General features: G+C 38.6%; 1 protein-coding gene across 4 annotated transcripts in view; it reads left to right on the forward strand.

The window, feature by feature from the left end:
* The window catches only part of LOC126968596 (ATP-dependent Clp protease ATP-binding subunit clpX-like, mitochondrial), a 42,761-nt gene that overhangs the window by 5,118 nt on the left and 21,361 nt on the right, over positions 1–16,282 (forward strand). For all 4 annotated transcript variants that reach the window (XR_007730256.1, XM_050813611.1, XM_050813612.1 and 1 more), the window contains exons 2-6: positions 2,240–2,365; positions 6,773–6,974; positions 13,044–13,222; positions 14,424–14,534; positions 15,964–16,108. Coding sequence is in view for 3 of the 4 variants with exons in the window: in XM_050813611.1 (XP_050669568.1) it covers positions 2,240–2,365; positions 6,773–6,974; positions 13,044–13,222; positions 14,424–14,534; positions 15,964–16,108 (763 nt within the window). In the remaining variant the exon portion in view is untranslated. The remainder of the gene's footprint in view (positions 1–2,239; positions 2,366–6,772; positions 6,975–13,043; positions 13,223–14,423; positions 14,535–15,963; positions 16,109–16,282) is intronic.

The following is a 16,282-nucleotide window of genomic DNA, read 5'->3' on the forward strand; positions in this document are numbered from 1 at the left end:
GGTGTGACCCACGACGATTTTTTTTTATGGAAAATAAGGGTCGAGTCAAGCAAAACGTTCAGCTGATGATAATTGATACGCCATGCCCATTACAATGCAGTGCCGCTCAGGATTCACCTTGAGACATAAGATGTTTAGTCTCGTTTGTCCAGTAATTTCACTACGGCGCCCTTCAGACCGAGACACAGTAATGATTACATATTATTGCTTCACGGTAGAAATAGGCGCTGTTGTGGTACCCATAGTCTAGCCATCATCCGGTGCAAAGGAGCCTCCCACTGGTATTCAACACATTGGCGAGATAACCAGTACAGTATAGGAGATGAAAAAACTCTTTGTTTATAAATATCAGTCAGAAATCCGCGACAATTTGACGGTTCTAATATGAAAATGGTGAAATTAGAACTATACCTATCGCCCCATTAGTAAAGCGTTTCCAAGATAGAACAGTCATTCAACCTATGTTGTGAAACTTATTGGTGGGGGGATTCTTACATAATTTTTGAAAGTTAAAAAACAACCTAAGTTTTTTTGGGCGGGAACTTTCGTATAGCTAATAGAATGCCATTATTGTTCAAAATTCAAAGAAGGAAGGACAACTCTCCTTTTAACCGTTCAATAATCATCATGAGTGACTCTGAACATTGAAGTAACAAATATACCTACTACTTATATATTATAACAAATTTTTTGGAGGAAATATTCGGAAAGTGCCAAAAAGAGGCGTGTATATCTAATATATTAAATTCTCTTGTCCCGGTGTTTGTTAGCAAACTCCTCCGAAACGGCTAAACCAATTTGTTTGAAAATTGTACAGATTAAGTAGGTCTGGCCTGGCCCGGCATGGACGGGACCAATTTAATTTAAAAATAGTAAAGGATACGTATTTTACGATGTATGGTGCGAATTTCACAATGCAAAATTTATAACTTTCAAACGATGTGTCCTCATAAATACTTAAAAAAAATCATCTATCATCATCAACTAATAATAGTGAAGAGCATAAGGTTGTCTATCTCGAGCTCACACGAACTGACGATCAATTGTTCTCAGACCGACAAGTTACATCACGCGGCGCCAATGGAATCCCCAAGCTACGTCACACGTATTAAGTTTCTTTTGTAACCTACTTCACAATACTCGAGCTTTTGAATGTTCACACGAGAGTTACTTACTTATCTTTTGTTTTGTTTTTTGAATTATAATATGTTGATCGTATACAGAAACAATAAAAAACTGAGATAAACCGTTTTTTACTCTAAAAGAGGGGGCCTTTTCCACTTCCCGACCTCAGATCGCCCGTAATTCATTTTTGCTTTAATTTTTTTTATATTCTCTTTCTTTTCCAATAGGTTTCATCCTACTATTATTAGTTTTTCACTTTTATCATTTTCAAGGGCTTAAGCACTGGTCTTTTTTAACAAAATTTTGCAGAAATCGTAGCTAGTCTGTGTCAGTGTCAGATATCTATTTATTAGGAAATTTCACAAAAGTCATGTAATTACATTCAGATGCTAGAGATTTATATACTTTAGTCTTAGATTAAGGATTGGTCTCTGCTCCGCTCCAACGAGATACCGAACTACCTTAGAACAACAGCTTTTTTATCACGGAAACTATTAGATGCTTGTGTGCGTGGCATCTTGACATTCAGATCTTTAAATTTTTTTAAGATACGTGTTATTTTACATTGAAATTTTAAATACAAAATACTAACTGATGATATAATAATAATAATAATAATATTGACACACTTTTTACACAAATTATCTTGCCCCAAGTTAAGCATATATAGCCTGTGTTATGGGTTACAAGATAATGATATATTTAATACAATATACTTAAACATACGTAAATTCTTATAAACATACATAAATACATTTAAACATCCATGACTCGGAAACAAACATCCATATTCATCATAAATGCTTGCACCTACCAGGATTCGAACCGATATGTGATTCCAGTGTCTGCGGTATCTAGTTGGAGCGCAGCGGAGACCAATCCTTAATCTAAGACATCAGTGGTATGGATACCTAAAATAAAAACCTATAAATTATATTTTAGAAGAAATATTTTATATTTATATACGGAACTCTATGATTAATTTAATTTTAAGACTATCGAAAGTTCGAGTATTTCAGTTGCATCACCTAGCACTATAATATAACTTTTAATTAAGAGTTTACTACGTGAGAACATGATGTTTGAGGTTGTTGGTGTGTGTTCCATGTGACAGGAGGCGGCGGGTGTCGCGCGCTCCGTCGGCCCGCTCCTCGCTCCATCAGCACGTGCGCGGTGCTGTGCAAGAGTCCCACCGACCAGCCCCCCGCAGCGCCCCACGCCAAGGACAACGCCGGCGCCGGTACGTCCTCACTCCTGACTTGTGCCATACCTCTCACAAGTTCCCATTATCTCTTCACCTCATTGATGCCCTCCTCAAAACATAATATGAACTTATTGGCGAACAGACTTAGTTCTGCAGCATACGCGGTTAAAAAGATCAGACGATTAACTGACATAGACACGGCGCGAATAGTATACTTTAGTTATTTCCATAGTATTTTGTCTTATGATATATTGCTATGGGGCAACGCTGCCGATATTAATACAATATTTGTGCTGCAGAAGAGGGCTATTCGCGCTATTTATAACCTAGGTCCTAAAGAATCATTTAGAGCAAAATTCAAAGAAATTAACATCTTGACTGTTGCGTCTCAATATATTCTTGATAATGTAATGCATGTACAAAGGCATATAAGTGAATTTGCTAGAAACTGTCTTAGATAAAATTTTAAAACAAAATTTTATAAACGATGCGGGTCTCGAACCCCGGACTCTCGCGTTCCGTGCGAGTGCTCTCCCAACTGAGCTGTCCGTTCGAGTGACGCATCGTTCATAAAATTTTGTTTTAAAATTTTATTTGTGTATTAATCCTAGAAGTGAGGGTTATCACTTTAAAAACATAACATATTGTTTAGATTTACAAGAGCGACATCTCAATTTCCTAATATGCAAAAATACTGGGGTTGAGCAGGTTATGTAGTACTGAAACTGAACTGTAAAGTAGATCCTGTAAACGAAGCCACAACCTGAGAGTTGAACGAAGCATACAAGATTTCATGACGATACGTCATTTGAACGGTTAGCTCAGTTGGCAGGGAACGCGAAAGGTACGTTGGTTCGAGGGTTCGAGTCCCGCATCGTTCATATTTTTTTTTTTCAAATTTTATTTGTGTATTCTACCATACCTCTAACAAGTTCACGTTATCTCTTCACCTCATGAAATGTGATGCCCTCCTCAAAACATTAGTTTATGAAGTTATTTTTTTTTTGTAGTCTTCAAGCTGTCCCACTCGGCTATTTAACGCTCGTTCGGCTCGAGTTGCCTTACAGCCGTTTTCAATAACCTATCTATCCTTAGTTTAACTTACGGATACATTGCTGTCACCGTTTAATGACAAGATCTTATCTATCCATGGTTATGTCCAATATAGTTATAGTCCAATGCTATATGTCAATAGGTTATTGAAATGTAAGTAAGCGTAAAAGGATAGATTTGTCTACCTTAAGTAGGTTAAACTAAGGATAGATAGGTTATTGAAAACGGCCGTAAGAGAGAGTCAAGACTAATGAGTATTAAATACCCTTTAGTTAGTCATGTGGTCAAGAGGTGAAGTTCGTAAAATCTGGTTGCGACTTGCGCCATTGGCAATAGTGACGTATGGTTCGTAAATCGTAGTTCGTAAAATGGTATTCCTGTTCAACTCTCAGTTTTCTCTCGAACGATTGGATCATGATAGTGCGCTCGAACGGAGCTCGAGATATCATGTTGTTAACAAATTTAATTTAAAAATGAGTGAATTTCACAAGATTTGGAATGGGCGAGGAGAACAAGCATTAATTAGTGGTCCGAAGGCTCCGCAATAAACATCGAGGTGGTCAAGAGCTTTGCTCGGAGTCGTGTTACAACACCTCCGATGACGTCGACACAGGTCGTCAGACAAGGTCCATGTTAATGTCGCGACTCTGTGGCTTTAGGCCTTTTTTTATGAAAATAAGGGACGAGACGAGCAGGACGTTCAGCTGATGGTAATTGATACGCCCTGCCCATTACAATACAGTGCCGTTAAGAATTCTTGAAAAACCCAAAAATTCTGAGCGGCACTACAATTGCGCTCGTCACCTTGAGACATAAGATGTTAAGTCTCATTTGTTCAGTAATTTCACTAGCTACTGCGTCCTTCAGACTGAATCCCAGTAATGTATACACAATACTGCTTCACGGCAGAATTAGGCGTTGTGGTACCCATAATCTAGCTGGCATCCTGTGCAAAGGAGCGTCCCACTGGTAAACTGGTGTCCTATGAACTATGTGCTATTATATTATAGTTGTAGTCTGAAAAGAGCTTAACGCTTGAACGTTTCGTCTGTGTGTTGCATGTCGCGTGACGGTCGCTCGACGCCTATAGTACGCAGCAGCTGACCGTGTAGTGTATAGACTATTACTCATTTGTGCCAGTGCTCAACGCTATTTTGTTTGTTTTTGTCAGTGTTTAATGTAAATATTATTCCAAAAATTTTTAGTTAAATGTCTATAATGTGAAAAAAAGTTTCACTTTTACCGTGGTTTCATAAAACCACACAATCGTTTTTTTGTGTTTTAATCCTAGAAGTGAGTCACTTTAAAAACCTAACATATTGATTAAAATTAAGAGATTTTGTTTGGGAGGTGTTAAAGCATATGATATAAAGCACTCATTTGCGCATTTATTCGCACCTGTTTCGGTCTCTTCATCATTCTTTAGGCTGTGTCTGGTCATCAGGAGAGTTGATGTTCTTGATCAAAACTAGTCGAGCCGAGTAGCTACTGTTAGATGGGTGACAACAAAAGGCAGAGAGTTCAATCACCCCGCGACCAATGTTGCTATTGTTTTTATATCACGTTATCGTTTATTAGCTGCCGGGTGTGACGTCACCACGCTACCGGCTCACGAGAGTTGAACAAGATATAGCAAAGGGTCAGTTGGAGAGAGCGCTCGCACAGAACCCGAGAGGTTTTTGACTTGACTTGAGATTTTGGTTACAAATTCAATTTGTATAATTAATCCCAGAAGTGAGGGTATCACTTTAAAATAACAAATTGCTTAATAAGGGATAACCACGCGTTTAAGCCACGCCTGTCCCACAGTCGAGGTAGTAAGTCTTTTGTGAAGCGTCGTATGTTTTATTTGCTTTTACAACAAGATCCCAAAAACTGTTCGAAACAAAAGTATTACGATATTCATAAGAATTGTTAAAATCGCTTGTGTGGTACAGGTGACTATAACATAAATGACTTTCTTAATCATACCGCTCATTGGGAAATGAGCGACCGCCCACAGGCTATTAAATAATACATTTTACTGTACGATTTTACATTGCAACTATATTGTTATATAAAACAGAAGCCCGCTGAGTTGTTGCGCCTGTTCTTCTCAGGTCTGAGGCATACCTTTTGCAATGGGTAGTATTTGACTTTCAATAAGTGATTTTAAGTCCTATTTTGAATAAAAATGTTTGAATTTGCATTATTTATTAGGGCAGGTAATCCTTGATTCGCTTATATTGTTGGAATTATATTCAAGAACTGTGTTCAAGTTAGCGATTGCAGCAATGTTATCGTAGTTGGCTCACTAGTTCAATGATATTGATTTTATGACGTGTATGTATTTCTTTTTAATCGACTTAAAAAAAGAGGTTCTCAATTCGTCGGCATGTTTTTTTTATGTTTGTTACCTCAGAACTTTCAACTGGGTGAACCGATTTTGATAAATCGTTTTTTATTTGAAAGCTGGTGCTTCCCGTGTGGTCCCATTTTGATATAGATATGGCAATAGCAACCATGAGAAAACCATAACAATAATCGTAACTAGAATCAGATTAATTAATTAGATTGTGTAAATATACGCAATTATTTTTATACTTTTTAGTGCATATTATTATATCTGTTGTTGTGGAATAGTATTTTTGAAGTCGGTGTTTTTTGTTAAAAAAAAATTAATATGGATTGGGTTATTATTTTCATTAACGGTCTGGGTAACGGTCCATAATTAGCCAGTAGCACTTCTTTTGGAAGTAGTTAACCCTGATTGGCCTCTAAATCTCCATAATATGAAATAAGTACATGTCTTTTCACACGTTCCAGTTGCCGGGTATCTCGAGCTCTGGTGTAGAATTTTATATATGAAAATAAGGGACGAAACGAGCACGACGTTCAGCTGATGGCTAATTAATACGCCCTGCCCATTACAATGCAGTTGCCGCTCAAAATTGTTGAAAAACCCAAAAACTCTGAACGGCACTACAATTGCGCTCGTAACCTTGAGACATAAGATATTAAGCCTCATTTGCCCAGTAATTGCATTAGCTACGGCGCCCTTCAGACCGAAACACAATAATGTTTACACATTACTGGTTCAAGGCAGAAATAGGCGTCGTTGTGGTAGCCATAATCTAGCCGGCGCCCTCTGCAAAGGAGCCTCCCAATGGTAAATTCCGAAGAAGTTGGTCATTATTGGCAAATATATCGACGCTTCCTTTCTTCGAACGAGATCGTTCTCGACCGCAAATCCATAATGGCGAATTATATTTATAATATCAGCTAGGTATATCATAATAGGACTTCGGGAATTCCCTGGGGCTTCCAACCGGGACGTGTGAAGATGCATTTACCTTCGCCGGTCAACGTAGCCCTTTGAAAGTGTCAGTGATGAGTGGTAGTATTCGACAGGTTCATCAGGCGGCAAGAAAGGCGGTAGTGGGGTCCTGACATGCCCCAAGTGCGGTGACCCGTGCACCCACGTGGAGACCTTCGTCAGCTCCACGCGCTTCGTGAAGTGCGATAAGTGCCACCACTTCTTCGTGGTGCTCAGCGAGGTCGACACCAAGAAGAGCATCAAGGACAACGCAGAGAACAAATCTGGTTTCTACAGGTGAGTGCTCTCTCCTAAAGAACCTAATATTCTTTTATATTTTTCATAAGCACATTGAGGAATTTGCTAAAAACTGTGGCAATCATAATGTTAACGCGAGGAACAAACATAAACTTGTTATGCCTACTACTCGGCTAAGTCCAGTTAGTAAGTCTTTTGTGAGGAGATGTAGGTATATGCTTTTACAACAAGATCCCAGAAAATGTTCAAAACAAAAGTATTACGTTATTCCACGGACTAGTAAAAATAGAAGGACTCCGCGCCGTGATATATGCAAGCCTTTATGCTAGTGTGTGTGCGGCTACGGGGTATGGCAGTTACACAATTTATTCTCCATTAAATAAACATATATCCACAAATTCTTTTATAGTATTGTTTTTACACTTTTTCACGTCGCACGACGGCATTTTTAAAATATTTTATTGCGACGCAGACTGATCTGTCACAGACGACGGCAAATCTCATAATGGCGGCCGATCGGCTTGTATTAGTATTTACACGTTAGTGGCTTGTTTTGGTGCCTCACTGTTATGAAAGGTGACACGGAGTCCTTATGTTTTAATTTTAATATATTTTTTTATGAAAAAAAAAAGTCCGCTGAGTTTGTTGCGCCCACTCTTCTCAGGTCTGAGGTATTCTTTTTGGAATGGGTGGTAGTTTTTGATTTTCAATAAGTGATGTCACATCCTAATTTGAATAAAAATATTTCAATTTGAAATCTAGGATGACGATCGAGATAGTGTTACCCGAAGATATGTCTTATGATTTATCTTTCCTTACCGTGCAGGTATTTTATGGTAACAAGAGACGAGTCGACCCAATGGTATATTATACGCTGTCCGCTCCCAATAATTGGTAAACCTAATAGTCTAGTCGACAAGTTGAAAATTGTTAACTAACAAAATTTTCTCGAACTACCGTCTTAATTGTAAGTGAAAAAAAAAAATGTTTAAACAATGGTCGTAAAAAATATTGGTAAAAAACGAAATTCCATTTTTTTTGTTTATAACTTTTGCAATTTTTTATGTGCTAATACACGCTTTTGGCACATTTTTCTAAGCGTCATTCCGGATCCAATGAGCTATCGCACATAATTTTAAGAGCAGTATCTCTATTTTCTACCATTTTCAACTTGTCGACTAGACTATAACTTTGTGAGTGGCACTGTGTTTGCGATCATAACCTTGATATATCTCTCATTAATCTTTCTCTATCCCTGTGAAAAAGAGCTGCCCACCGCGCCGGTGCAGGTGCGGTGAAAAGTAAAGGTATTTTTACCTCAACTCTTGTGATTGGGAGTGTGATGCATTTCCTTAAAAGTTTGACCATCGTGCAAAGTAGAACAGCGAAAACTCGCAGCTACTCACAACAATACGATTAACATTAATGCTCACATTAATTGCCAATTGTTGCTATTCCAGTTGAATGAATTGTTTATCGTGCTTGATATTTTATTTGTAAATATTGTAGATATCTCACCAAAGGTTACATGGTTGACAGCAATAATAGTTTACAAACTTAGATAAATGATTGGTCTCCGTTGCGCTCCAACTTGATAGTCGTAAAGCGCGGCAACTAATACTACGCCCGTATGCGTACTCAAGCCAGTCTCGTGTGGTCTCGTGGCCAATAATGTGTGACGTTGACGTGTCACAATGTCATGTTCTGTCAAACTTTTAAGCTATTGCATAGCTTCTATCGCGGGCCTTGAACGTGGGGACCGATTCCAGAAATTCCGTAACGAAAATAACCTAACACTTACTTACTACATGTATATAGATATTTCGGCACGCTTTTACAGTTGCCGTGGAACAGCGGTTATCACATATGCTCGTTGTGCAGAAGGTCCCAGGCTCGAGCCTGGGGTACATCTAGATTTTTTTTTAATTTCTTTATTTTTTTTATCACGTTTTTTTAATTTTTATTATTTTGACAAGCATTTTTATTTAGTTTCACCTGTCCCGTTGTCTGTCTGTAATCAAATCTTGCAAGTTAAATTTTACTCAGTTCCCGGTTGTTTTAAAATTAATTTTATTAAAAAAAACTGCATAAATAAAATAATAAAATAATTATAATTGCATAAGTTGATAAAAAATGCTATGCAATAGCTTCACCGCGGCAGTCCCCGAGTGCCACACGTCTTTTTATTAATGTCAATGTAAAATAACACGAAGCGTATGTTACAAATATTTGAAAGATGCCATTGAGTGTCAAGATGCCCAGCACACAAGCATCTAATAGTTGCCGTAATAATAAGCAATTGTTCTTACGTAGTGCGGTATCTAGTTGTAGTGCAGCGGACAATCCTTAATCTAAGTTCACAAATTTACGAGATTGATTTAAACAGTTAATTTATTGGCTTGACTGTACGTATAGGCCTCATTTGATATAAGCTCCGTCTGTAACATGATTGTCGTGTTGCTGATCAAGTGTAGGTTTTTATTTTATTTTATTTTATTTTATTATCAAATGAGTCGCGACGTCTGATCGTCAGTGTTGCCTCATCATCACGAGCATGCTTTGGCGATTGAGCCCTTATGGTTGAGAGTTGTTGTATCGCGACTTCTCGGTGTTTTACTCTACAGATCCGGCACATCTGAAAAAAATATGTTTATTGGTGAATTTTCATCAATTTATGCTTAAACACCATAAAAAAAAGATTTTGTATGAAAATAAGGGACGAGATGAGCAGGACGTTGAGTTGGTGGTAATTGATACACCCTGCCCATTACAATGCAGTTACGTTCAGGATAATTGAAAAACCCAATAATTCTGAGCGGCACTACAATTGCGCTCGTCACCTTGAGACAAATGATGTTAAGTCTCATTTGCCCAGTACAGACTTCAGATCGAAACACAATAATACTTACACATTACTGCTTCACGGCAGAAATAGGCGTCGTTGTGGTATCCATAATCTAGCCGGCATCCTGTGCAAATGAGCCTGCCACTGGTGATGTAAGCGCCCTGTTTCAATTTTTGAATGTACAAATCCAAGTTCTGAAAAAAAGTTTAGTGAAAGCCCGAGTTTCTTGGGGCCGTTCTTCTCAGGTCTGTGGCATATCTTTCCAGTCGGTGATAGATTGAGTAATGAAAATTGTTGTGTGTTTTAAAAATAGTACCTACTACAACCAAAAAGTACTTTATAAATTTTTTTCTGTTTATTTATGCGTTTGTCTGTTTGTCTGTATATTATGTTGGGGTAAAACGTAAAACTACTGTAAAAATATTTTATTTGATTCTTGTTTTGCATTAAATGAAAACAATAGGTCGAAACAACTTATATGGCTACATGTTATCATGCTATATGCATGCGTAGTATTTTTTCATGGCATACGGCATCGCTCAGTATTTTTTTTAAGACGAGATTAGCTGGACGTTCAGCTGATGGTATTTGATACGCCCTGCCCATTACAGTGCAGCGCCGCTCAAGATTCTTGAAAAACCCAAAAATTGTGACATAAGTTGTTAAGTCTCGTTTGCCCAGTAATTTATTGTAAATTTGGAATATAACATCTTATGGCTTTTAAAAGGTTCTAGGATAGACTTCTTATAAGCCCGTAGTATACTAACGGCCGTCCTCAATAACGTATCTCTAGTTATGGATACATTGCTATCACCGTTTAATGACAAGATCTTATCTATCCAGTTTTATGTCCAATATTATTAGTTATAGTTCAATGCTATCTGTCGATAGGTTATTGAAATGTAAGTAAGTGTAAAAGGATAGATTTGTCTACCTCTAGCAAGTTAAACTAGGGATAGATATGTTATTGAAAACGGCCGTAAATGTATATTAAAACAACAGTTATCCGAAATTGACTCATATATACATAAATGATGTTATGTTGCTGAGGTTTGCGAAACCTTTAGCACGCTCGATCGTAAGAGAAATCGCTCGATATATAAGTGATTGTTAGTGGCGCGAGTCGAGGAAGTTGCGTCAGCCGCTCGTAATCCGCCGCGGCCGTAAGGATTAACAACGTACGTTAACACGTCGGTAATAGTCGCTATGTCATCGTAGATGATGAGATGTCCAGACCTCCAGAGAATTATACGTAAACATACCCGAGTGCATTGATTAACTCCGAGATATATTAGGTTTTATCTGTGTAGAAGGGGTTGGTAATTTAAACGTACATACTAAAATAGTTATATCTGTATTTTTATACAAATGATTTAAGTTTTCTTTAGTGTTACGAGACGATCTCGTGCCAGATTTTGGCGAGACAACACGTCCTGAGGGTGCCTCGTGTAGAGGCGATACACGTGTCGAATTGTTTAAAAACAAATATTGGCGGAATTAACACTGAAGAAAACTTAAATCATTTGTATAATTATGGATTTCCGCAAAGTAACGCCTAATTCGATAAATTTTCTGTATTTTTAAGTTTCCACTTACAATTACAATAATCACTGACAATAACAATTTGGGCAGTGATTCCCCTTACAATTCACAATCTTACAATTCACAATCTTACAATTCACAATCTTACAATTCGCATACTTTCTTGCCTCGCACAGCCACCTTGTTGGAAACAATTACCGGCTGCGGTTTACCGATACGACTTAGGGACCTTCAAGAAATGAAGGTTCAAGGATCTCTTGAACCGTGTTGTTGCGGATGTCCATGGGCGGTTGCCTCACCTCTCCTCATCCCGTGAGCCTCTTGCCCGTTTGCCTCCTCTTATATAAAAAAGAACACTCGAACGCTCTGGCTTATATAGGGCACAGTCTACCGTGATGATGCTAGCAACTGTTAGTTGACACACTAACTTACACGAATCAAGTTAACTGAATATTATACGATTTTAGTTATTTCTAATCAGTGATAATTATATAATTTAAACATTACTAACATAGTAATGAGTAACTGTAGTTAAATAAAAGTAATTATTAATTGAGATATCTTGGTAGTTACATGACGTTTGTAGCGCTTACATCAAATAATCAATAAATATTTCTGACATCTGTTTAAAAAATAACATATTGTTTAGATTTACAAGAGCGACATCTCAAGTCAATTTCCTAATATCCAAAAATACTGGGGTTGAGCAGATATTTAGTACTAGTAGTGAACTGTAAAGTAGATCCTGTAGATGAAGCCACAACCTAAGAGTTGAACAAAGCATACAAGATTTTATGAAAATACGTCATTCGAACGGTTAGCTCAGTTAGCAGAGCACTGGCACGGAACGCCAGAGGTCGTAGTTTCGAGTCCCGCATCGTTCATAATAATTTGTTTTCAAATTTTATTCGTGTATTAATCCTAGAAGTGAGGGTTATCACTTTAAAACCATAACAAATTGTATAGATTTATAAGAGCGACACCTCAAGTCAATTTCCTAATATACAAATAATGGGGGTTGAGCAGTTTATCAACTGTAAAGAAGTTCCTGGATACAACTGGAATGAGCTTCCTTGTGCGGTGTTTCCGGGACGATACGACATGGGTACCTTCAAAAAAAGCGCGTACACCTTCCTTAAAGGCCGGCAACGCTCTTGTGATTCCTCTGGAGTTGCAAGAGAATGTGGGCGTCGGTGATCACTTAAATCCAGGTGAGTACGCTCGTTTGTCCTCCTATTCCATAAAAAAAAATATCCTGGAGACACAACCTGAGAGTTGAACAAGACACATATACAAGATTTATCAATGATACGTCACTCCTACGGTTGGCTTAGTGAAAGAGCACTCGCACGGAACCCGAAATCCGCATCTTTCATAAATTTTGTTTATAAATTTAATTTGTACAATAGTACGCCCACTTGGTAGTACCTAGTATTGGTTTCCGCACTTTGCGTCTACGCCTGCAGAATCTAGTTGGAGGGCAGCGGAGACCAATTCTTAATCTAAGCATCATCTCAGTTTTATAATGTTAGCAATTGTCATACACACAATGCCATTACAAAGAAAGAAATGACATCAAAAAGAATTCTAAGGGAATCAATTTTGAGAAAATAAATGCTTTCTATGCCTTATTATCATGCTCTTATAGATGCATGATAATATATTAGTCAGAGGTTTCCAAGCTAGTCCACCTGTATTTAATATTGAAATGTGTATTCCAGAAAACCCCCTCCCCCGCCCAAGAAGATATTCGAGTACCTGAACAAGCACGTGGTGGGCCAGGAGTACGCCAAGAAGGTGCTGTCGGTGGCCGTGTACAACCACTACAAGAGGATCTACAACAACGTCAGTAGCAGCGCCGCAGCCGACGCCCATCACCCGCTGCACCAGGCCCACAAAGGTACCGCCACTGCTGGGAGGATCCTCTGCACAGGATGCCGGCTAGATTATGGGTACCAAAACGACGCCTATTTCTGCCACGAAGCAGTGATGTGTAAGCATTGCTGTGTTTCGGTCTGAAGGGCGCCGTTGCTAGTGAAATTTCTGGGCAAACGAGACTTATCATCTTATGTCTCAAGGTGACGAGCGCAATTGTAGTGCCGCTCAGAATTTTTGGAAGAATCCTGAGTGGCACTGCATTGTAATGGGCAGGGCATATCAATTACCATCATCTGCTCGTCTCGTCCCGTATTTTGATAAAAAAATATTTATATTATTTATTTATAAAACAATTCTAAACTAACTGCTATTTAAAGAATTAGGGCGAACAAGTCGCGAGACGCTAAAGACTGTTCTGGCAAATTCGTAACTGTGAAGTAAAAGTGTAACGAATTCATATTTCATTCTGTTAAAAGCGGTTTGTTTGGTCACGTTCTATACAAAAAGTGGGCAGTTTATCGTTTGTGCTGTCACGACGGTTACTACTCTCAAATTATTATATTGATGTTTATGATTTCTTTACAAAATATGCGTCACGACTCACGCTTTTAGGCAACGTAACGACCTAGTGGCGAATTATGTTGAAGTAACATGTTTCTTGATACAAAAATCCATCCATAAAAAGTATAAAATAAACAATGTGTTATGTTTTGAAAGTGATAACCCTCACTTCTAGGATTAATACACAAATAAAATTTTATGAACGATGCGGGACTCCAACCCACGTTCGGCGGCGTTCCGTGCGACTGCTCTTCCATCTGAGCTAACCGTTCGAGTGACGTATCGTTATAAAATCTTGTATGCTTTGTTCAACTCTCAGGTTGTGGCTTCATCTACAGGATCTACTTTACAGTTGATAACCTGCTCAACTTACTGCTAACTTGAGAAGTCGCTCTTGCAAATCTAAGCAATTTATGTTTTTTTTTTGTGTATTAATCCTAGAAGTGAGGGTTATGACTTTAAAAAAATAATATTTGCGCGAATTAATTCTGATAAAAAATCATTTTGGTGGCCGGACTCGATTCTAATTCTTCTTTGATTACGGAAAACGTAAAAGACAATTAATTGATTTATGCAAGGCTTTTCGGGAGACATTCACTCAGAGCGGTTCTCCTAAATATGCTTTTGAGTTGGCACTAATGTTTTACAATTTTTGTTTCCAGATTTGGTCCATTTAAGCCAGGGCGGCGGCGGGGCGGAAGTTTTGGACCGACAGAACCACGAGCTCCGACTTGACAAGAGCAACGTGTTGCTCCTGGGGCCTACTGGAAGTGGTAATTACATAATTTCTTTTTGTGACATAATAGAGGTCACTTGAACATTATGGCCGTGCCGTACGTAGTATTGATTTGACTGAATGTGCCCAGTGGACAAGGAATTTAGCTGAGTTACCCTTAACCAATAATTAATGATAATGTAATAGCCCAAATGATTGCGAAACTGAAGTGGCACTGGGCAGGGCACATTGTTCGACGGATGGCCGATGGGGCAGAAGAGCCATCGAATGGCGACCAGTTACCGGAAGACGCAGTGTTGGTAAGCCTTCCACAGATGGACCGACGATCTGGTCAAGATCGCCAAGATGGATAAGGGCTGCGCAGGACCGATCGTCGTGGAGATTTTTAAGGCGTTTGTCCAACAGTGGACGTCTTCCGGCTGATGATTTTATTTATTTATTTATTTAACCAATAAAGCCCCTTATCCTTATAGAGTGACCTATTGGGATAGGCTTGATTTAAATTTAAGTATTTAAATTAATATAAACATAAATCTTAGAGCTATTGCTAACAATCTATACCTACTATACTAGATTATTACTATTACTAGAACATACAACAACTACTCTAATTCTAAACTCGTTCAGTGAGCAAATAAATAAGTCAATCCTATTCGAAAATTCGTTTAAATTTCGTTAAGCGACTGTAAAAGGCGTGTCTCGCATAAGATTGGTTCTCGCTCGCGGAATTACGAGCAGCTGCAAGCCTTCGCCTTGTAGTGCGTCCATCCGGTACCCACAGAACTATTCGCTCCAGTAGGCTGGACGACTCACCATAACCACGCAAAATTTTCCATAAATGTATAACCAGGAGTACGTCCCTCCTAGTTTCTAGTTTAGCATACCCAACCATGCCAAGAATAAAAAGTGTAGGATATAGAAGTGGATATCCTGGTTATACTTTGTAGAGTTTTAGATGTTATTTACATGAAGTGCCTTTCGTAGTAAATAAACTTTAAACCAACATGAGAGTATGGAACACATAGTTCCATATTCTTGTAACACTTGCATCAATAGTTTCAATGTACAGTATCGAGGATCATGAACCTCCTTCGATTTTTTTTTATGAAAATAAGGGACGAGACGAGCAGGACGTTCAGTTGATGGTATTTAATCGCCCTGCCCATTACAGTGCATTGCCGCTCAGGGACTACAATTGCGCTCGTCACCTAGAGACATAAGATGTTAAGTCTCGATTTCCCAGTAATTTCAGTAGCTCATACGGCGCCTTTCAGACCGAAACATAATAATGTTTATAAATTACTGTTTCACGGCAGAAATAGGCGCCGTTGTGGTACCCATAACTTAGCCGGCATACTGTGCAAACTGGTATTAAGTAATTTTTAGCCTATCAATATATAATAGGAATCATATATCGTGAATTTATTATGTGAAATAATATTGATCCCACGTGGTGTTTGTTGCAGGGAAGACGCTCCTGGCACAGACGATAGCGCAGTGCCTGGACGTGCCGTTCGCGATCTGTGACTGCACCACTCTGACGCAGGCCGGCTACGTGGGCGAGGACATCGAGAGCGTCATCGCCAAGCTGCTGCAGGACGCCAACTTCAAGTGAGTGCCTTCTGGCACCAAGTATCAACTTAAATATCATTCTCATCCAGGGGCGTGCATTGGTTTTTTAGCAAGATAGATCTAACAAGTTGTAGTTGAACTTTAGTCCAACAGTACGACATAAGTTGTATGAAACGCTGCTTGCTTCGTAAATGCATTCTGTATACTGCCTAC

This window comes from Leptidea sinapis, chromosome 16 (genome assembly GCF_905404315.1).
Source record: "Leptidea sinapis chromosome 16, ilLepSina1.1, whole genome shotgun sequence".
Lineage (NCBI taxonomy): Eukaryota > Metazoa > Arthropoda > Insecta > Lepidoptera > Pieridae > Leptidea > Leptidea sinapis.